General features: G+C 43.8%; 1 protein-coding gene and 1 pseudogene across 1 annotated transcript; both read right to left on the bottom strand.

Moving 5' to 3' along the window:
* Positions 1 to 1,806: 1,806 nt before the first annotated feature.
* Positions 1,807 to 2,611, bottom strand: LOC133895025 (transcription factor PCF3-like; annotated as a pseudogene).
* Positions 2,612 to 20,777: 18,166 nt separating this feature from the next.
* Positions 20,778 to 23,254, bottom strand: LOC133895753 ((E)-beta-caryophyllene synthase-like). The gene is made up of 6 exons (XM_062336256.1): positions 22,786 to 23,254; positions 22,302 to 22,668; positions 21,985 to 22,206; positions 21,762 to 21,897; positions 21,420 to 21,671; positions 20,778 to 21,334 (listed from the first exon to the last, which is right to left on the bottom strand). The coding sequence occupies exons 1-6, from the start codon at positions 23,171 to 23,173 to the stop codon at positions 21,053 to 21,055; spliced, it is 1,647 nt and encodes a 548-aa protein (XP_062192240.1). The 5' UTR covers positions 23,174 to 23,254; the 3' UTR covers positions 20,778 to 21,052.
* Positions 23,255 to 24,072: the final 818 nt, after the last annotated feature.

Below are 24,072 nucleotides of genomic sequence, written 5' to 3'. Positions count from 1 at the left end.
GAGGACGACTCCAATTCAAGAGGGGGAGGATGATGAGGACATCGCTCTTTCGGATACACACACACCGAGTATTCCCCCAACAATAGGTCCATTGACACGAGCTCGTGCACGTCAACTAAATCATGAGGTGAGCTCGTTCCTTAGTGTTCCTTTATATTTTGATAAGGATGGGATGCTACTGAATAATTGTGATGTATTGTTACTTAGGAACACGGGAGAAGACCAGCAAGGGCACCCAAGCCAAGGTGGAGGTCCAATTAAGTTCGAGTCCGTTTCGGAGTCCAGGACCAGACTACTCTAAAATCGTCGCCCAGGACGCATACGGACTCCGTTTTTGACATTATACACATGGTTGGAAAGCTAAGGAGATAGGATTTCCAATGGGACTAGTCCCATGTCCAAATTATTTATGAGTCAACAGAAATCATTGAAACAAGTGGACATCCAGAATCTGGCAGGGTGCTGCGCCACCATCTTTTGGCCCGTTGGGCCGTGTAACGTGTTGGAGTCCATTAGGGACGCGTCCAGAGGTCCTTGGCTGACCCTAGTCTCTTATATACAGTAGCTGCCGCCCCAATTAGGGTTGAGTTTTGCTTAGATATTGATCTACACACAAATTGTGAGATTTTCGCTCTTGTTCCGGACCGACTAGGCCGTCGCAGGTGTTTGTGGAACCCCAACTTCGAGTGCTTGAATTCTATTTGCAATATTTCAGATTCTATCTTCTACGTTCTTGCTTGTGTTCTCGGTACACTTGCAGGGATTGAGCCTTCTTGGCGAGGTCAACCGCGCGACACGTTTGATAACCAACGGAGCTATGGTGTAGTAATTGCAAGGGAGACGATTTGTTCGGGTCGAAGCCTTTGGATCATCCACGTCGAGTTCTCCACCTACCGACTTATCGCTACCTATCAGAAGATCAGGCCAACAATCCCATCATCCTCTGCCTCCTCCTGCCCCGCTACCCCACTCCTTCCTCCTCTTCTCCCGGCATATACGCTTGCGAGTAGGAGGAATATGCCTCGTGGGGGCCAACAGTTGGCACCGGATCCCCCCACTATCGCTCAATCATGGGCGAGCGGTCCCCGAACATAGGGTGCAGCTAGCCTTCCCTTCCCTCCCTTGGCATGGTCGTCGAGTGGATGGAGGTAGGTGGGGGCGGGCGGGTAGATTGGGAGTCGGGTGGATCGCTAGAAGTAGCAAGGATGGAGATGGTTTTTGGGCCTCGTTAAAAATAGGGAACGATATTGGGTGTCTGTTGGAGAGGCTTTTAGGCATAGAGCTCCCTAAACTTGACAATAGGGAGTCGGTTTGGGCATCTCTTGGAGATGCTCTAATGTCCCAAAAGGGGCTTTTTGCTTGCCAACTATCCAGCCCAACGGAAGTATTTTGGCCATTGCCTAGCTCCACACCTGTAACAGCTCAATCACTACTACAAAACGGCACATCAGTGCTGGTTGAAAAATAGCTTCACTGCCGGTTTTTCAACTGGCACTCTTTATTCAGCACTAATAGTTACCCACTATCAGTGCCGGTTGCCCACCCGACAATGATGCTATTTTTAGAGAATAAAAAAAGAAAAATTGGTAGCGGCGGGAGCAGCATCTGAGTCGGCTCGGAATTCGAGATGGCTCATATGCTGCTCCTGCCACCGCCCCCATCGTCGCTGCTGTCGAGCGGCGGCACACACACATACACAGATGTGGCACAAAGGCCGCCGCCACAGAACACGCTCGGTACACATGAAGCCTGGCCCATCTTCGGCTGCTGCTATTGCTGCTGCTCGGAATCCTACTGCTGTTGCTGCTACTCGGAATCCTGCTGCTGGTGGTGGTGTTGCACGCTGCCGTTGGCGTTGAGCACGGCAAGCATGCTGATGTTGGCATCCATCCCGCTGGGGAAGTTGTTGCTTATTGTTCACGTGAACAGTAGCAGTGCCTGCATTGTATTCCCGCTGCCGCCGAAGGCCCACGCAGGCTGCATCCAGAAGGCGCTGCCTGCAGAGCTGTTCGGCGCCATAGCCCACATTGCCGCCGGCGCCGCGCGGACCTTGTGCTCCTCGGGCTCGTCACCGTCATCGTTAGGATGCTGGCGCGCGGCGTTGGAAGGCCACGGCGCAGGAGGCAGAGGGGTGTGAGGCAACGGAGCGGAGGGAGATGGCGAGGGAGGAGAAGTTGGCCAGGATGGTGCCGGTGCTGGTGGCAGCGACGATGGCGGGTTTTGCCTGCTGCAGCCACTCGATGGTTTCACCGTCAGTCTTGTGCAGTGGCCGAGCTCCCGTGTGAGGCAGGGGAGGAGGCCGGTGCTCGGCGGTGGGGAGGAGGTAAGGGAGGAGGGCAGCACCCGGCGTGGGGAGGAGGCAGGGGAGGAGGGTGGCGCCCGACGGTGGGGAGGAGGACGGTGGGGAGGAGATAAGGTTGGATCTGGCATGGGGGAAGAGATAAGGCGTGGCGGACGTGAGATAAGACTGAGCCAAGCGGAGCCGGACTTGAGGCTGTGAGCCAAAATCAGATCGATGAAAAAAATCAGGTTCGGTCGCCTTCACTGCCGGTTGGTTCTGAACTAGCACTAAAAACCAACTATCAGTGCCGGTTCTTAGCAGTTTAATCATTATTCGCGCACAGGAGATTAAGAACCGGCACTGATACCTTTTCAGTTCCGGTGCAGCACAACCAACACTGATGAAGCGCTACTTATTGAATGTTCTATAGTAGTGAATAGAGGTTGATGTACTGATGCCACACACTCGTGCAAGCTGAAACTCCTTTACCCCCCCCCCCCCCAATCTTTTATTAGGGTAGTGCATACACATGATCCATTTCACCCAAGGTGGTTTCTTCATCAATTTGAGAAACCAATTTGAAGCTGTAGTAACTGTTTTGCAGCTTAGTAATTACAAGCTCTGGGGAAGCACCATTGGTGTGGTGGTGTAGTCGTCGGTGCATGACTTCGCCCACCAGGGTTGAAATCCTGATGTCCACTTATTTAGATATTTTTTAGTTTAATCGATCTATGGATATCTAGTTGGTGCAAAGGCTGGAAGTTATACGTACTTCCTTCATCTAAAAAAAGTAGTTCAAAGCTCTAATAGACAGTAGAAACTTGCCCTGTCATTTATGTTCATACAAAAACAAACCAACGAGATAAAGGAATGTTCTTTCCAGCCTCTGCATTTTGAATGCACGCAGCTTGGTCCTTATTACAATATTTCAGCAACAGATCACATATATATGGTAAGAGGTACAAGACCCCTCATATCATACCTTATCTATATTTTTTATAGCATCTACTGTTCTACTGTTCTACTGTTCATGCACTAACAGTACCTCGCTACAGTACCCATCTGTAGTACTTGCAGCAGTCTCACTACTACAGAAACTATTTTCAAAGGCGGTTCGTAACCAGTTTTCACAGGCGTTTAGCATAACCACCTATGATCAAAGGCATGTGGAAATGAATGATTTCCACAGGCGCAAAATAGACCGTCTGTGGAAATCGCCTGTGAAAATCTATTTCCGCAGGCGGTTCACTTAAGCAACTGCCTGTGAAAAACCAATACTATAAACGGTTCCCTAAGTGAACTTTTCACAGGCGGCGCACTTTAGCGTCCGCCTATAGATAGATAGATTTTCACATACGGATGACATAAGGATCCGCCTGTGGTATCATTTAAAAATTAATAATGAGCATATATTTTATTCCCTCCAGATTTCAACACATTTTCAAGACAAATTTTAATATCACAGATTTCAACAGCATTTGAATCAACACAAGTCTAATATTTAATATAAATATAATAATATTCACAAGTACAATAATTTTACATCACAAGTCAATTTACATCACAAGCCAAATATTCAACACAACTATTCTTTCATCTCCCACTCACAAAGCCTCGGATGGCTAGCCAATTCACCTCCGAGGTCAAAGAACCTGCCACTCTTGTAAATGACTTCGTGCATGATGAACCGACACATGTCATGTTGGACGTTTTGGATCTTCGTCTTTGAGTGAGGTGTGGGTACATTCGATCATCTGTGCCTGAAATTAAAACACAACTAAAAGAGCTAAAACACTACTGACAACGGAAATAGAACCAAATAAGAATGTGCAAGCGCAATGATGACTTACATCCTCGGGGTTCATTGTGTACCTCCTATTTACCCTAAGAAACTGGCAAACATAATATCCACAAAGAACGGTGTCGAAACCTTGCTTGTGGCACTTCTAATAAAAATGCAATGTATTCGTTAGTTCAATAAGACTCTTAGTCATAAATAGTGAGATACAAGTATTAGAAATATGTTATTACCAGAAAGTGTGTACGAATCGTCATCGCATCTGGCTTGGTTGTATCGTGTATCCCACTTTTAATTACGTACCACTTATAGGCCCTATTCGAATGGCAATAAGTAATTATCAATTCATAAATGATTTATAAGAATTTTCTGTATGGGGATTTTCTTTACCTTTGTATAGCGTCGATGAGATCTTGGTAAGATTTTTGGGGGAGATCGGCTGAGTCAAGGACTACGAGTCTGCTCGACTTCGACATCAGCATTATACAAATAAAGTGATCACTACATGTATCTTTATGTTAGGTTCTTGATCGACCAATTAAGTTGAATACTTATTTTAGGTTCTTGACGTATCACACTTACTTAAAGTTGTAGATCCATGATGTAGTCCTTGTCTTGCATTTCTAGCATAGCCCTTCCTATGTAGGTTGACATTTTAAGCCTGCGTGATTTGATCATTTCTCTTATGACCCTTGCTTTCTCCTTGTTACTCTTCCCCTTAATTTGGGGGTCATTAGTCCTCAACTTTACGACCAAGTTGGGCTGATAAATTCATTGCGGATTAATGAATCCGACCGATAACTTCAACTTTTCTGCATCGTTAAATTGCATTCTGCAGAACAAGTCCCTAGTCATTAGCTTCTATAGCATATATTGGTAGATATATGAACATAGGGGTAGATTGTATGCACTTACAGGCACCACATGCTTATGAGATTGATGTCGTGTTTGTCGCGGCAGAACAAAGCGTGCATGTCCTTAAAATCCACCATGAGATAGGAGTCTCCACTTAGAAAAATGTTAGCAGGGACAGAAGCAGTGATTAGGGAGAACCCCGCGCAACATGCCCTCATGTACCATTCGTAGAATCTCCTCATCTCCCATGGACCTTCTTGCAGTTCAACAATGGTAGAAATGGCTTGCCATTCTCATATTTCTCAGCAAGAAATCCAACAGATGGGTACTTAATGTTTTGCCGGTCTCTTTCGTGAGACCGCCCTTCGCTGGAGATTCCGGAGCAGATGATGCCTTTGCTTTGGAGAACAGAAGCCACCTCTTCACCGGAGATGTTAGAGTCTTTTCATATGGGGTAACCATGATAGGGACTCTCCGATGCTTAGGTGAAGGTGCCGAAGGCGCAGACGCTTGAAGCGGAGATGCCGGAGTCACAGACGCTAGAGGCGAAGGTGTCGGAGTCGCAGACAGTGAAGCATGATGCGAAGATGACTGAAGCGGAGATAATGGGCGTGGGGGCGAAGGTGCCTGAGGCAGAGAGGCTTGGCTTTGGGGTGGAGGTGCCTGAGGCGAAGAGGCCTGGCTCTGGGGCGGAGGTGCCTGACGCATAGATAATGGGCGTGGGGGCGACCATGAAGCTGGCGATTGTGACTTCTGACGGTTGAAGATGATATCCCGTTTGGGCCACAGAATGAAGTTTCCAATAGAGTCATCGAGAATCTCGATACCCTTAGGTGCGCTGATGTCTAGCTTGTACTGCATGAAAAGTGGTTGTACCGAGTCCACTTGTACCTTGGCGTAACTGGCTGGAATGTCTTGATTATGAAACACACGGCCTGGAATAGCCTGGCCCGTGGCAGCCTCGACAGTGAAGTCTCCCTTTCCGATCGGAACATGTAGCATGCAAGGGGTAGCCTCTGTGATAACATCCACAGGATATCTCTGGTTATTGACTTGTGTGGATTTGACGCTGCTCTGAAACCCTGGGCTGGTTGGTTGCTCTATCATCATTAATGCCGCCCTTTCCTTCTCCTTTTCATTCCACATTTTCATGAATTGGACCTTAACCTGTTCTTGTATCTCTTCCGCTAGGGTCTTCTTATATCTATTACGGGTCTTATAGTGGCCCGCGGCGTCTGAGAACCCATGCTTCCAGCCCACTTTTGATCCGATGCCTCGAGTGCGACCCAGGTGTTCCTTGTTCCCCAGGACCTTGGTAAGCAAATCATTCTCTGTGTCAGGCTCTAGAGACCCTTCGTTAGCAATCCCTTGAATGGTCTGGGTCACTTCCATGGTCTTGGGGCTTTTGAAGGCTAAGTCCCCAGACTCGGTTCGTTCTGACCGAGCGTAGACCCAGTTCCTGCTTCGCTCGTCATAATTTTCCAAAGGGTTGGGTTTCCAAGCCCGGACAGCCTCTTCTTCTTGCCTCCTCCATTTAGAAATTTTGGGGGCGTACCTAGACGAGCTCAGGTGATGGTGGTACTTGTTCTTCTTCGCATGGTGCTTCAACGATTCACCCAGTTTGAGAGCCTCAGGTGTGGTCTTGTGCCTAACAAACTTCGCCGAATAGTCTGGCGTAATCTTTCCATATTTATTAAAGGGTACCAAATTCTTCTTCATGAAGTCCTTATTCAGCTCACTCTTCCAGCCCCGGAAGCTCTTTCCCATAGTTTTCAATGCATTCTGTTTGATGGCTTCCTCTGTTCTCGAGGGGAATCGGATGGTTCTCTGCAATGTTGCCCACAAGAACTCCTTCATCTCGTCCGGCAGCAACTGCAATCAGTTATTGTGATTGGGATGTACTCCTTGACAAGAAATCCGTAACTGTTGTGGAATTTGGCGCATGCCTCACGAGGTGCAACAAGCTCCCCTTCAACACTGACTTGCGTTATTGTATAAGTGCTGGATGACAACTTGTTTCTGCTTCACTCGCCCCGTCTTCGTTTTAGCGTACCCCCAGAGGGACCCGAAGTTTCGGGCACAGAGGGAGTGAAAGGTTGTGGTGCAGAAGGTTGTGGCGCAAATGATCGACGTGAAGATCATTGTACCCTCACCCTCTAGAGAGAAAAAAAAGGAGAGTTGACATAAACAAAAAATATTCCTCCATTTAAGAAGTATAAAATGCATTGACTTAGCTAAATACCCCTTCGGCGGGATCGTAGTCGTTGTCACTTTCCCGATGTCGGCTCTCCCGATCACACAGAACAGGGCTCGGGCCGTGATACAAGCTCGAGCTTTCGCTGTTGCCAGAGGAGGACGACTGGTGCGGGCTTGGGCTCCTATCCGACCTCCTGCTTGCATCCGCCCCATCTTGTGCCGGGGCGCCCTCTATTGGGAGTGGCCTCTGTGCCGGGGAGGCCTCTATTGCGAGCATCCTCTGTACCGAGGCGCTCTCTATTGCGAGCGGGCTTGGGCTCCTATCTGACCTCCTGCTTGCTTCTGGTTTCTTAGGGGTAACTGTCCTCTTCTGCCCCATGGTACTTACTCGACCACTGGATTATTGTTACCTAGAAAAAACTGACAAGTATACAATGGTTCATCAATAAAATTTCTCGTTCCAATATGCCATTGTGAAGCAAGATGCAATAAAGATCAAATTGCAATGAGTAATATTATTTTAGAGGAAAGAAAAGGAATCAAGGTATGTGTTCTTGAACGTATAGAATACTTGAACGAATAGAATACTTGCGCATGCCTCACGAGGTGCAACAGGCTCCCCTTCAACACTGACTTGCGTTATTGTATAAGTGCTGGATGACAACTTTTCATATAGTATATTAAATCATCAGACAGGTAAACTGTACTTGAACGAATAGAATACTATTCAATTTAAATTCTATCTTCTTTATAGCTTGTGTCATATACTTGTTCCAATATGGTTCTTCACTGGTGTTTGCAGTGTACTTTGTCTAATCCTGTCACTATTGTGCTTGTTTTTGTAATTCCATCGTTACTTTTCCTTCTCTCTATTGCAATGCTAGATCAGTAGCATATATACCTATAATGGCCATTAGGATCACAAGTGCATATATGTTCCCTGGCAAGTCACGGATGTTCTCTTGAACAATATTGAGAAACTCTTTAATATTAGATGAACCTTTTCATATGGGAGAGCAATTCATGAACTACACATATGTTCCCTGGCAAGTCATGGCCTCTACCATTGGAAATTTTTTGTAGTAAAGTCCGAATACTAGTAAACTATACTAAAGACACATCAAATCCTAACTATAAAATGCAAGTTGTAGTAATACGGTACCTTGCAGGTACAAGCAATGTTAAAGATGATGTTCTTACATTGTTAACTTTGTTGTAAATGCATTATTATCTCTTCAAAAGTTCAAGCACTTGAATTTGGTCATGTTATTTTAGTGTACAAATTTAAAAAATTTGGCAGCATCGTGTGGCAGATGTTCATACGTCCGTGAGAACGTATTCACTTACCGGGAGGGGACAACGGCGGAGGGCTCAAGGTTGATGATTCCGATCAATCCTACAAAGACAATGCGCGATGAAACTACATTACATACCAAATACACCCTCATTTGGAATAAAAGCAATTAATCAGTAAGCATTTTTAGTCAAGCTACATAACTAGTCTTGCCCTTAGCTGCTCACTACATATCAGTATCGAATAGTAAACCAAGTATTCTCTCAACTATATCATCTGAACTGTAACCAAAAAGATCAACGACTCAAAAGGAGATTTGATTAGTTTACAAGTATAGGCCACTAGATTATCAAGTCTTTCTATTAGTACATAATCCAAAAGTAACATATCAATATAGTGTTTATCATTAGGATTAGTGCATACACCTTTCACAATAGGCTCTACTGCTAATTGATTTGTATGGCAACATCTTGTCTAGGGTGCACGAATATAAAAAAAAATCTTTCCATATAATCATATGAAGACATTAGAACACGCATGCTCATAGAGAATAACAATGCAAACGTGCATCCTGCATGCACTATTCACTTGGAAAGTTGAGAAACAGACTATCGTAAGTTGATTTGAGCACCAAGACAACCAAAAGGAGAAAAATGACATGATCATAACAAAGGTTATAATTACACTTCATTAGAAGCATGATGACAAAATTTGACAAAAGAAATAGCCCTGTTTTTCCTGTTCCTTTGGTACCTTTTCCGTTTACAAAATATTGTCATGAAACAACTATTCATATGCTCGGTGACTATTTAAACACTTACAAAAACTTAAAGTTTTCTATTATAAAGGTAAAACTTTACCTATCTTTTTTTAGAACGAAAAATGAAATTAAAATTGGGGTACATATTGCAGCATGTGCAAATCTCACATATGACAAATCTCACAACGATGGCAAGTGCGGCTTATTTTTTGAAATAACAAATAAAATTTGGGGGGTTCAACTGAACCACCCATGCCCAAGCGAAGTCCGCCACTGGACCGCATGGCGAAGGCATTTGGCCCAGCCGCTGCTATCTCTTGCTATTTCCCCCATTTATCTCATCTACCTTTGCTGACATCTGTTGCCTTCGCATTATGTTTGAGTGAATTCACTGTCCAATTTTTAGGAATAGCTTGTTTATTTGCCTACTTTGAATATCATAATGACAATTGTTCCATGCGTATATACTCTATGGGTTAAACTGCCAGAGAAACTTGTGTGTACTCCATTTGCTGATCGGTGTTATATCACATGAATCCATTGTAATGACAAGAGAACTGTTGCACATTGCAAGTCTTGACACCATGTCAGCATTTGCTATGTGCTCCTTGCCGCAAACTGTGGTTGCACATGCTGCAATCACATATCTCACATATGGAAAGAACTAAGAGACATACACAATCTCACATATGAAACGAACTAGAGACATACACAATCTCTCACATATGAAACAAACCAGTGCGGGGAAGGGGAGGAGGAGCGAAAGATAGCTTACCAACGCGGGGAAGGGGAGGCACGGAGCTCAAACTCCAGGACAGCATCGGCGTCGGTATCGGTGGTGGCGGACGACGACGTAATCTTGTATATTAGTTAAAGCATTTTAGTACTCCATACATTCACTCGGTATTAAGTTACATAACATGTAAGTCACATTGGAAAAGAAATTGCATAACATGAAAATCACATTGGAAACTAAGTTACCTAGCATGGCACTATTTGCCTTGAACTATTTTTCCTACACCATCAAGGTGTATGTAGGGCATCACAGATCTATCGAGGGTTGCTTCTATAAGTTTGATCTTTTATGGATCTCCGAAAGACGGCACGTTATCGAACTGATTGTATTCTTCCTCATCCTCCACATTCTCAGCTCTGGCAATTCTTTGTTTTACATCAACAACTATGTGCTTCTTTTCATTCGCGGGGTTGTTTATATAGAAAACCTGTGCGACGTGATCATCAGCAAGTACCCACGGGTCATCTTTGTGGCCTACAATGCTGAGGTCAACAGTTGTGAACCCATAGTTGTTCACCACCATGCCATTTGGGTGTTTGACCCATTTGCACTGAAAGACGGGGATCTGCAGATTCACTCTATAGTCGAGTTCCCAGATTTCATCTATGAACCCATAGTAGGTGATCTTTTCCCCTGTTGTGTCATAGGCTTCTATCCGAATGCCGCTGTTTTGGGTTGTGCTCTTCTTGTCCTTTGCTTTGGTATAAAACGTGTACCCATTAACGTCATACGCTTGCCATGATGTAACTAAACTTGATGGGCCACAAGCCAACATTTTCAGATTTTTTTTAATCTATGGATTCACCATCTGGAAGGTTTTGGTTCTTGAACCATGTGGTGAAGCGACGCTTGTGCTCTTTCAAAATACAATCATATGAGCGGCCTTGGTTTCCTGTGTGAAGCTCATTCAGGTGTTGCTCGACGTACGACGCCACTATCTGGAGCTGCTGCAAGATAGTGAAATGTTCTTCTTGTTTGATGATATTTTGTTCATAACCTTGGGATATATTCTATCATCAGTGTATATGTCAAAGATGATATCATATTCACATGTGTGCTATCCAAGAAGCAAGGAAAAAGAAAGCAAGAAAGCAAGCACCTGCATGGGCATTCACGTACATGCATGATAAAGAGTGCATGCATTCACAAATCACGTTCTTTTCTTTCTTTCTCTCTCCAAAATACGAACATGAATACGTACAGCGTGGCCGGAGCGCGAGTTAGCCTGCGCATGATTGCACGTACGTACAATACGGGATTGATGAACCTATCAACTCGTCGATATACGGAGCGCTCAACGAAAGTATAATCATATATTTTGATATGAGCTCATACATGCTACTCGGGAAGCAAGAAGAAGGAAAAAGAAGAAAGCAAGGCAACTTCATGCATGGGATATGCACGTACACATGCCAAATAAATCTAGAGTGCATGCATGTACATGCACTCACGAAAGGCTCTCCAAAATACGTACTCTTATGTGTATAGCTAGGTGAGAGACGTGGGATGGCACCTGTTCTTCACACGCGAGTTAGCCGCCGTGTGGCTGCGCGTACATGCAATATGGAATTGACGGATCCGATATACGGAGAGCTCGACGAAAGTATAATCATATATTTTGATATGAGCTCATATGTGCTATTCACGAGGCGAGAAAGAAAAGCAAGCATAAGCCTTCACGTACATGTATTATAAGCCAAACAAGAGCACGTGCCTGCATATGCACTCACAAGCCATTCATTTTCCTTTCTTTTTCTCTCTCTCAAATACGTACATGTATACATATAGTTTGATTGAGCTGCAGGATACCTTCCATGATGTTCCGGGTACGAATAAGCACGAAGCAGTTCGCAGAGCACAGCTACTTGTCACGCACGGAACGTTCGACGGTATTTTCTCCTTCACGTGTAGAGCAAACTGACTGGTGAGCCTGCATCGGAGTAACCCCACACTTCAGTGAGCATGGGCTAGCGCAAACATGCAGCCAGAGGAGCAGCATGCATATCCATTCCGCAAGGGGTGCGCTCATCCAACAGAACCGTTGAACTGCACCCGGGGATCACGGTGAGTAAAACAGTAGCGGCGGCGGCGCTTTCCACGCGTGCTGCTTCCCATCTACTGCCCTGCCATCTGCCTATAAAAGGCCATCAACTCCACAGCAACCAGAGGGAGATCGATTTTTCTACACACTGATCCATTCACATCTAGACGCAAACACCGTAGCACCGCCGGGAGCTCCGAGACTCACATTTGCACCAAGTGACGTAGCGACACCTCCCTGCTCAGCCTCCATCTACATCAACCTTACGAGCACACAGAGGAGCCATCGGCCAGAGCTTGGAGGTTGGGCCAACGAGGACCGGAAGGCGAGAAATCCATCTACAAGAAGCACACGTGAAGTCAAGGAGAAAGATGATGTTCACGTCGGCTATGGGTGAGCACAACCCATGATCTGTTCTCCCTTTCTCTCTCTCTCGCATATCGCATCCATGCATGGGAGCGCATGTAGCCTGCCCGTATGGTGCCATGGATGCTGCAGCTGAGGACGCTGAGCCTGCCGCGGAGGACGCCGCAGAGACTCCGAGCCGCAGGCCACCCTCCTAGAGAAGGACTTCGTCATGCTTGCAACCTCCATGGACGCTAATGGAGTTCTCCCTCACGCCGCCCGGAGAGAAGCGCTCCGTCACGATGACCCGTCCGTGATCCGCCGAGGCTCGCCGTCCAAGTTGTCAAGCTTGAGACGGCGCCATCTGGCGGAGCAGCTTCCGAAGTGCAGTTGAAGATCCTGCCAAGACTATACAGGTCATGGAGCCACCGGCGCTACCAAGGCTGCCAGTGAACCGTCAGGGACGATGCCGAGGCTACCAAGATGTCGCACCGTTTGGCGAGACCCCAACACCACCACGCTGGCCGCCGGAGGCATCGCGCATGACCTGAAGGCAGGCCCAGTATTTAGATACACTAGTGCATGTGTATATACAAATACACATGTATTAGTGCATGCATGCATGCACGTATTGCTACTAGATCACACAGTTAAGCAGTGGAGTCCGCAGGCTTTCCCGAATGGTGTTCCCCGGATGTTCATCTTTACTAATTGCCTCTCTTATCTTCTCATCCCGATGACACTACCAAGTCATCGAATCGGACAAGCCGAGCATCACCATGCATGTTCTCCCATCTACTACAATGACTACGTGCCATTCACGACCGACGAGTCCAGACGACCAGGGCGGGTGCAGCTAACGCATTAGCTACGCTACCATCAGCTCATGGACCTACGAGGCCATGGATGACGTTGGCGCCCTCATCTACACCAACCACATCATCACATGCATGGAGAACGCAAAGTGAAGACTGAAGAAGATGACCACGTACACAGCTTAATCAGAGGTGTTCTGTGAGCTCGACTCACGGATGTAATTAACTAGGAGCCTTTCGAGGCCCTGGGAACCAGAGGACAACGTCGCCCAAGTCAGATTGCCGTCAGCAGGCTATGGAGCACGCGCACATATATGGGAACCTATATTTGTATTATCTAATATGAATAAAATGTGTTCCCTACCTTTTTTCTTTTGTCTATTTATTTTGTGTACTTAGGTACACTGGCACGCCCGCACCCTTACACCCAGGGCCGAGAAATTCTAGATGGATTTCTTGCATCCAAACACTTCTTCCATTGCTTTGTAATCATGATCGATGAATGTTTTCTTTCCTTTGGTCCCTCTCCCAGGCAACCTCCCCTCATGTCGAGATACAGGTACACCAATCGGTTTAGCATCTTTTATGTAATCGATGCAACACTCAACGATTTTCTCGGTACTATAGCCCTCGATCATGGAACCCTCTAGGTGAGCACAATTCCGTTCATATGTGAGAATGCCCATGTACCGCTCAAACGCATACATCTGATGTAAGAATACATGGCCCAGTGCAATTATCTCATTAACGATGTGAACCAAGAGGTGTACCATGACATCAAAAATGGATGGAGGGAAGCACATCTCAAGTTGGCATAGAGTCTCTACCAAGTAACTATGTAGAGCACCTAGTTTTTCAGCATCGATCACCTTCTGAGCAATTGCATTGAAGAAGTGACACAACTGTGTGATGACCACCTTTATGTATCCTGGCTTGATACCCCTTATTGCAATAGGGAGCATCTGCATCATCATCACATGACAATCATGAGACTTCATGCTGATTAGCTTCAAGTCTTTCATCAAGACTAGTTTCTTGATGTTGGATGAGTAACCAGTTTGGACTCTCACGTCACGTAAGCACTTGCACTTGTGTCTTTTCCTCCTCCAATGTCAAAGAGTAACTAGCCGGGGGAAGATAATGTTTCCCATTTAGTCTATCTTTAGAGTGTAGCACTGGCCCGATTTTAAAATGCACCAAGTTCTTACGTGACTTGATTCCATCCTTTGTCTTGCTCGATATATCCAGTAAGAGACCGATGATGCTATCACATACATTCTTCTCAACATGTATGACATCGATGCTGTGGCGAACGTCCATGTCCTTCCAATAGGACAAATACTTGAAGAAAATTGGTATCTTCTTCCACAGCATGCCAGTCGGTGTCTCACTTTTCTTCCTCTTTTTACCCTTCGGTGGCTTCCCAAAAAACAGCTTTGATGCTCTTGACCATTTCAAACATTAGTGCCCCGCTGCGAGGTTTTGGGCCAGTACCTTGCTCAATCGTGTTGTCAAAATGTTTCTTCCTCTTATCGTATTTGTGAGTTTTGAGTAAGAACCATCGGTGACGCGTATACACTACCTTCTGTGAGTACAGAAGGTACACAAACGCGGTTTCATCCAAGCATACTACACATCTTTGCTTCCTTTTAACCTGTCCCGATAGGGAAAAAAGGGCAGGATAATCACTGATGGTAACGAAAATCATGGCTTTCAGTGTGAAGTACTGTTGTCGGGACTCATCCCACACCTCGACTCCATCGTTCCACAATTTCGCCATATCTTCCATCAATGGTTCCAGAAACACATCTATATCGTTACCAGGTTGTTTCGGTTCTTGGATAAGAATGGACAACATTAGGTACTTCCGCTTCATGTATAGCCATGGAGGAAGGTTGTAGATGGTCATGACCACTGGCCAAGTGCTATGTGAGGTGCTCATGTCACCGAAAGGATTCATTCCATCGGTACTCAATGTGAGCCTTGCATTCGTTAGTTCTTTAGCGAAATCTGGATACATGGCCATCTTCCTCTAGATCTAGATCTATTAAAAAAATCCCCGTTCATGATAAAACCTAATAGAGGCAAAAAAAAAATCAAATTCTAGCTACATTTTTGAAATATAATGCTACACAATTAAACAATATTGGCCACAAATATTAGCTAATTCGATGATCTAAATGGCTAGAAACATGAGCATCTCTAGATCACATCTAAACCCTAATTAAGCTTTAAATCTAAATCTAAACTTCAAAAAGATGCTAGCTAGGAATGAGATACCCTTACCTTAGATGGCTTCTCCAAGGAATTCAAAAACAAAATCCACCCCCTCTGTTTTCAAAATCCACAGTCACCTTTGAGCTCTACTGTTCGGAACAGTGAGCTCTCTGTCTAAATAGAGCTCCTCGCTGGGAGGCACTGTTTATGAAAAGATTATCACAGACGGTTCATATAAGAAACCGTATGTGAAAATACTTCATTTTTACAGGCGGTTCCTTATGTGAACCACTTGTAAAAATAGCTTCATTCTTACAAGCGGTTCATATAAGGAACCGCCTGTGAAAATACTTTATTTTCACAGGCGGTTCCTTATATGAACCGCTTGTAAGAATGAAGCTATTTTCACAAGTGGTTCATATAAGAAACCACCTATGGAAATTAATTTCACAAGCGGTCCAGAATCGCACGGGGTCACAGTATACTACTTAGACGGTTTGTCATATGAATCGTCTGTAAAAATAAAATCTAGGTGTCTTGAAAAATAGTTTTTTTTATAACATGTGTAACAGTGTGGAGATAACTTCTTCCACTCCAACAGGAAAAGGAGCCTGAAAATTGAGCTCCGCCTGAAATTGGGCTGGAGGCGAAACTGCCTCCGGAAAAGCAGAGTACGTAATGTGTGTGGTAGGAACACTGAAAAGGACGCATAGCATGTTAAATTTAGCGTCATCACATCTAGCAGAAACATTTTTCGTTTGTTGGAGGAACCATTTCTCTATTTGATAATGCAATGCAAAATGGATTCCTTTAATTTATTGAATTGGTTTGAGTACATGGACTTACCGACCTGTCACTGGACAAAGTGGCCAGATGATAAAGTCATTTGATAGCTAACCAATCCCAGTGCTCAACACAATTAACCACTCACACATTACATAGTTAATCATACATGCCCGTGTCTTGGTGAATCGTTGATCTCACAAATTTGTAGAATACAATAGGATGTTTTAAGTAGACGAATACATACCCATGTATAGGGGTTTTTATACACGTTTGGACTCTCTGAGAAAATAACTTTATGTCATATTTGTCTTGTATTGATATAAGTGTGTTACAAGGGGGTGCGTAGCTAGCTTAATGAATCTAAATTTAGTCGGCGACTTTCTTACTCAGCTTGTTGTGTCTTCTGGCTTGTGTGACTTGTAAAGACTTCTAATAACTTGTTGAACTTGTCATCCGCATAGAACCCTTTTATGTAATCGGGACTCTCACCCCACGTAAGCACTTGCACAATGCTTTTTTCTCCTCAGGTGTCAGAGAGTAGCTAGCCAGGGGAAGATAATGTTTCTCATTTGGTCTTTCTTCAGGGTGTAGCTCTGACCTGATTTCAAAATGTACCAAGTCCTTACGTGACTTGATTTCATTCTTTGTCTTGCTCGGTATGTCTAGTAAGAGGCCAATGATGCTATCACACACATTCTTCTCAACGTGCATGACATCGATGCTATGACGAACGTCCAAGTCCTTCCAGTAGGGCAAATACTTAAAGAAAATCAGCATCTTCTTCCACAGTATGCCGGTCGGTGTCTCACTTTTCTTCCTCTTTTTACCCTTCGGCGGTTTCCCAAAAACAACCTTGATGCTCTTGACCATTTCAAACACTAGTGCCTTGCTGCGAGGTTTTGGGCCAGTACCTTGCTCAATCGTGTTGTCAACATATTTCTTCATCTTGTGGTTTCTGTGAGTTTTGAGTAAGAACTGTCGATGTCACGTGTACAATACCTTCTGTAAATACGGAAGGTACACAGACATGATTTCATCTAAGCACACTACACATCCTTACTTCCCTTTAACCTGTCCCGATAGGGAAAAAAGGGCGGGATAATCACTGATGGTAACGAAAGTCATGGCTTTCAGCGTGAAGTACTGTCATCAGAACTCATCCTACACCCGGACCCCATCGTTCCACAGTTTCACCATATCTTCCATCAATGGTTCCAGAAACACATCTATATCGTTGCCAAGTTGTTTTGGTCCTTGGATAAGAATGGACAGCATAAGGTATTTCTACTTCATGCATAGCCATGAAGAAATGTTGTAGATGGCTAGGACCACTGGCCAAGTGCTATGTGAGGTGCTCATGTCACTGAAAGGATTCATTCCATCGGTACTCAACGCGAACCTTACATTCCTTAGTTCTTCAGCGAAATCTGGATACATGACATCGAACCTTCTCCATTGGCTAGAATCAGCGGGGTGTCGAAGCTTAGTTCCATCCTTCTTGCACTTATCGAAATGCCAATGTATCAGTTCAGAGTCCCTAGGGTTCGAATACAAATGCTGCAAGCGGTAGATCACTGGCAGGTACCACATCACCATGGAAGTACTTTTTCTCTTCTTCTCCGCGTTGGAAGAAGTATCTTCTTCGTCACAACCAGCATTACTCTTCTCCTTCTTCGCATTGGCGGAAGCATTTTCGTCCTCACTATCATCATTCCTCTTGTACCGACTCGCATTGCATATTAGGCATCTATCCATGGCTTCGTACTCTTTACGGTAGAGGATATAGTGGTTCGGACACGCGTGTATTTTTTGCACATCCAATGACAACGGGCAGATAAGCTTCTTCGCCTGATAAGTGGTGGTGGGTAAGGAGTTAGGCTTTGGAAGCATGTTCGCTAAGAGACTCAACAGATCAAAGAAACTCTTGTCGGACCATCCATTGCTGGCCTTCAACCTTAGATGTTCAAGCACCGAATGCAACACCGTAAACTCCTTATCACATCCCTTTGATTCCTCATACAAAAGTTCCTTCGATGCCTTCTGTAACGTCTCAAAATTATCTAAACCTCTCATGTCCCTTAAAACATACAGTTCTGCGTAGCGCAACATTTCCTCTAGATCAAAATCAGTATCATTATCCACCATAACATCAGTGTCGCCTTCGACTCCCTCATCATCACCATCCACTTGATCAGCAGCGATGTCGTCGTTTGGTTCGCTTGTACGTTGTTCACCATGATTGGACCAACATGTGTAATCCTCAACAAAACCTCCCAAGATCAAGTGTGATTTGATTATGCTTGATTTGACCCATAATTTATGGTTCTTACAGTAAGAACATGGACAGTATATTTCCTTTGTCTTCTTAGTCAAAGCGTCCTTCTCGGTAGTTTCAATAAAAACAGAGAGTCATTTGATGTATATTTCTCCATGTCTTGGTGCATCGTACATCCATGCTCTGTCCATCTTTAACTTCAACCATAAAATTAGATTAATTAATTAATTAATTAATTAGAAAATCAGAATAAATTTTTTTAAAAAAAGAGGGGGGGTGGGAAATGGGCTTGTTATGATTATAATATGTCTACACAATTGAATCTACATTGGCGCAAATTAATGGCTTAAAATAATGTGAATTCATTACTCTCTCTCCCTCTCCCTCTAGATCTAGATCTAGATCTAGATCTATCCAAAAAATCCCCATTCATGATAAAACCTCCTAGAGGCTAAAAAACATCAAATTCTAGCTATATTTTTGAAATATAATGCTAGAATCATGTGAATCTACACAATTGAATCAATATTGGCCACAAATTTTAGCTAATTCGATGATCTAAATGGCTAGAACCATGAGCATCTCTAGATCACATCTAAACCCTAATTAAGCCTTAAATCTAAATCTAAACTTCGAAAAGATGCTAGCTAGGGATGAGATATTCTTACCTTAGATGGCTCCTCCAAGGAATTCAAAAACAAAACCTTCCGTCTCTGTTTTCAAAATCCGCGGCCGCCTTTGAGCTCTGCTATTCGGACAATGAGCTCTCTGTCTGAATGGAGCTCCTCGTTGCGAGGTATTGTTTATAGAGAGATTATCACAAGCGATTCACATAATGAACCGCATGTGATAATGGATCACATTTTCACAGGCGATTCACATAAAGAACCGCTTGTAAAAATTCTCATTTTCACAAGCGGTTCACATAAGGAACCGCTTGTGAAAATAAATTTCCACATACGGTCCACAACCGCACAGGGCCGCAGCCTACTACTCAGGCGGTTTTTCATATAAACCGCATGTAGAAATGATACCTAGATGTCTCAAAAAATAGCTTTTGTAGTAGTACCAGCTACAGTACACGATGAACAGTACTGAGCTACACAATATGTACATATATATACATACATACATAAATATATACATAGATATTGCATATTACCATATATAATATATAAAGCTATAAATATGCGCATATTTGTATACATGAGTATAGCATATTATATCCATATAGTATGATGGTATAACGTATATGTATTGTATCCATATTACCCAACACAATATATATATATATATATACATATATATACATGGTTATTGCATATTACCGTATATAATATATAAAGCTATAAATATGCGCATGTATGTATACTAACATATATGTTGTTGTACTCATGCTCTTAATGCCATGAGCTCTGAAGAAACCACTCATCCATTTTCTATGACAACCAATACTGCATATATTCTAATATTCCTCAGATGCAACATAAAATGTCTGATACAATACAGTTCCCTTACGTTTTAATATGCGCTACCAATCTATAGATCTTCTAGCTCTATGCAAGCTAATCTTTATGGTTTCAAACTGTGTTCTCCGACCGATTTCAACAACTACCATCCATATAACATATAATACAATACCATAACCCATATATAACGTATATATTAATATATAATATGTTACTAATATGTGGATATTACATATATCATATGTTATGCATGCATATAACAATTACATAACATAATATAATATATATATATATATATATATATATTACATATCATATAGATACCTATAAATATGCGCATATATGTATCCAGACATATAGTATAGCATACCATATAAAATGTATACATATGTGCATCGACTATAGTTCATACCGATGTACATAAAATATATGATAGTATAACTATACTATATATATGTACCATATGGTAACATAACTATACTATTAATATATATGTATATGATGTTCATATATATATATATATATGTATGTATATATATGTCTACATATCATTACAATAAATTAGTAATATATGATTATAGGATACCATATGAAAAATAACAATAATTTACTACCATATGCATTACCATATATAACATATATGATTACCATATTATATACACATGGATACGCATAACCATGGTATCCGTATACATAACAGTACATATATATATAAATATATGTATATAATTACACATACAATACAAATACTATATTGTTACCATATAATATATGTATACATATGTATATACCATATAATTACATGTATTTGTAATCTGTTGTATACATATATATGGTTCAGTATCCATATGTACCATATGCCATAATACTATAATAGCATATGTATCATATAATATAATTACCATAATACATATAACAATATTGGTACATATTGATATTTACTAACAATATATAGCATATATAATACATATGTAGATTCCTATTTAGAATCTCGACACTTCCCGCGGCAACGGACAGGGTGTTTTCTCTAGTTATTTAGGATCTTGGAGGTAAAGTATACCCTTGACATCTGATCTTCACTGACATTATGCTGAAAAGACATCCTTGATGCTGGATCACCAAACTCAAACGAACTTCACATACAATGAAGTTAAAGTGTCCTTGAGGTTGGATGAGAGGGTGTACGAATCTACACGCTTGTACACGAAATCTATTGATTGTGCAAAGGCGATCACCTTCTCCAAAAGCGCCATGGGATGTTCCTGATCAAGGCATTCCTGGACCATGTCCATCCATGCTTCGTCGATTATTACCCTAAGCTTTTCATTGGTTTCCTCTACCGTGACCCCATACTGCTTCATGCAAGTTTGCACCGTGGATGCCATATGCTCCGAAGCTTGTTCTCGCTTCAAGAACAAACCGTACAGGACGTCAGGAAAATATTTACAGTGTTGAGGTTTAATGATATGTGGAGAGAGTAGGTATATATACCTCATGTGACATGATATCGTTACTAATACGTGCGTGAATACAAACACCTCTGATAATTTTCGGATAGGCGAAAGCCCACTCAACCGCCTCCATTGTAGTCACATTTCCCAGTGCAATGAAGACTAGGTTGGCAGTTTGCATAGCCACAATGCTTCCCATTGAAATTTGCAGATGCTCCTCAACATCGGTAGGTGTGTAGTGTTCATCACGCCATTTGAGCTCAGCATGGAAGCATTTGGCGGCATCAATTACCTGAATAGATCGATGTCCAGATGTTAAAATTAACTTGAAAATAAACCTTACGTGTTTTCTCTTGGTGTGATCTTTGGAGCAATAACTTACCATTCTTCTTACCGCCTCAGCATTCTTGTTATTCTGAACTTTTAAATCTTCCACGATCCCATCTATATTGCCAAGTAGATTGTTGTAGAATGCCCTCAGGTTTGCTGGGAGTTGTTCCATGGCCTTCTCATCCCACCTATCGCCGATTTCAAGCAAAGTTAAATTTTGTATGATACGTAAATTTTGTATGATACGTAAAACTCAGTCAGTGAGCTGGGCCAACCTTTCCATGGCTGTGGTAAAGATATTGCTCTCCTCTGTGCTCGTATAGTTGTCACAGACGTCATCCATCAATGCCAGGAATAGGGTCAATTTTGTAAGCATTATCCGTGAATACGAGTAATAAGGCTCATAAACAATTGCCATCATCCAGAAATACGTCTCCACCATTCTATCCCGCCCAAATCTCATCGCATCTGTCCGTGACTTGAAATCCTTCCACCATCTGTGAATCGACAAATAAATATGATTAGCATAGTGCGTACCACTACCTGTAATTCATGTAAATTATTACAGACTTGTACCAATGCGTCTCCTTACATTGTAAGTTCTTTCAACTCCTTGCAGTAGAGAACTTGCAATATGTGGTAGTCCAACTTTGCAAACTCCAGTATGGTGTCATCTCGCGCAGCCTTCTTCTCGTACACCGAGATGAAGCGCCTCGCCTCCACTCTCTCGACCCTCCTTAATCGAGGTGTCTCCAATGTGATCCGCACCTCCTCTACTAGATCTGGCTCCAAATTTGTTTTCATCACAGATTGGAGGCGGGTCTTGTTGAAAGTGATGATATTGTCAAGTATATTCCCCCCACGAGTCCTCAGATGCGCGGCATCGTACAGCGTCAACAAGCTGTTCACATCACCACTTGAAATGTTTCCTTGCTTATCTCTGAACTTCACAAACACATCTGCACATGTAATTGGATTGGACATTCATGAGTGTTAATGCAACTCAAAATTGCACCAGTATACTTGCACCCACAAAAGTAAAAAAAAAAAACATAATGAAGCAATAAATTCCTTACCGGAAGAGACGGCGTATCCATGCTTCCTGAGCAGATAGAACCTCAAAGAGGTGACATATAGGTCATCAGAACCTCCATCCTTGTCATCGTAAACAGCACGCAGCAACTCATCGATGTCCTTCTTGTAGTGGTAGTCCACTCCGAGCCGCTGCAGCGCGTCGACGAGGTCCAGTTTCCGCGCCAGGTCGTCGGAGGCGGCGGCGTCCAGCACGATTCTTCTCACCTCCTCCTCCTTGGCCTGCGCCTTCTCCTTCATGGACAGGAGCTCTGCCGGTGTGCACGGCTGGTGGGTGAGGAAGAAGTCGCCCCAGATGCTCGGGGGGTACTGCCGTCGACTGTGCTGCGAGGCCGGAGCGGCGGGGCTGCAGATGGTGATGGTGGTCGCCATAGCAACGGCTGGGCCTTGGTACGTTGATCGCACAGGTGCTAGAATGCTAGCACTGGATGATCGATCGATGCAGGAGATGGAAGGCGGTGGATGGCTTGAGGAAGATGGCTGGCTTCCCTAGAGGGCCCTTTTAAGGTACTCCCTCTTATCGGGAGAAAATTCTATGGAGCAATGTTCCACCCACCCCTTCCTGCAGCACCACTCGGATTCATGACATGTGTCCAAGTGCGTGGATCTCAAAGCCGTGCGAACCGAGCCAGACAACCTGCAAACAAAGCCGAGCCTCAAAGAGACGATTCCATTAGCCTTCACGAAAGAGTCTACGCATTGTTCTGAGCCGCGATCAGCCTGGCGGCGATCACGCACGCATTCAGAGTACTGTAGACCTGGCCGCGATCCCGTCATCAAGCAAGCAAGCATGACAATCAGCCTGGCGACAATTCCTTCCAAGCCTGCTGACGTGCCCATGATCACATCATCAAGCAAGCAAGCGCAATCAAAGTACTACAGACATGGCCGCGATCTTGTCATCAAGCAAGCGTGCGATCAAAGTGCCACAGACCTGGCCGCGATCTCGTCATCAAGCAAGCGCACTATCGACGTTCAACGTGATGCGATCCTAGGATACTGTTTGATCTGAGGCAACATCGACATGCACCTTGATGACGGCAACCCCTCTAAGCCGTTGTTGCCTGCACGCGCGCATCGATCTTGCCTCAGATCAAACAGGATTGCGGGATCGCATCACGTCGAACGCCAATTGCGCTTGCTTGTTTGATGACAGGATCGCGGCTAGGTCTGCAGCACTTTGATTGCATGTGCTTTCTTGATGGCGGGATCGCGACCAGGTCTTCAGCACTTCAATCGTGCTTGCTTGTTTGATGACGGGATCATTGGGC

The sequence above is a fragment of the Phragmites australis genome, chromosome 16 (genome assembly GCF_958298935.1).
Source record: "Phragmites australis chromosome 16, lpPhrAust1.1, whole genome shotgun sequence".
NCBI classification, from domain to species: Eukaryota; Viridiplantae; Streptophyta; class Magnoliopsida; order Poales; family Poaceae; genus Phragmites; species Phragmites australis.
Note: the sequence above shows the minus strand (reverse complement) of the source record. Positions and strands in the feature narration are given on the sequence as shown.

What these genes read in the sequence shown, in the direction of transcription:
- LOC133895753 (XM_062336256.1), bottom strand. Translation starts at nt 23,173, where the DNA reads ATGGCGACCACCATCACCATCTGCAGCCCCGCCGCTCCGGCCTCGCAG. An exon ending in TGGATACGCCGTCTCTTCCG is followed by an intron (nt 22,669 to 22,785) that starts GTAAGGAATTTA and finishes TTACATGTGCAG; the next exon opens with ATGTGTTTGTGAAGTTCAGA. An exon ending in GAGTTGAAAGAACTTACAAT is followed by an intron (nt 22,207 to 22,301) that starts GTAAGGAGACGC and finishes GTCGATTCACAG; the next exon opens with ATGGTGGAAGGATTTCAAGT.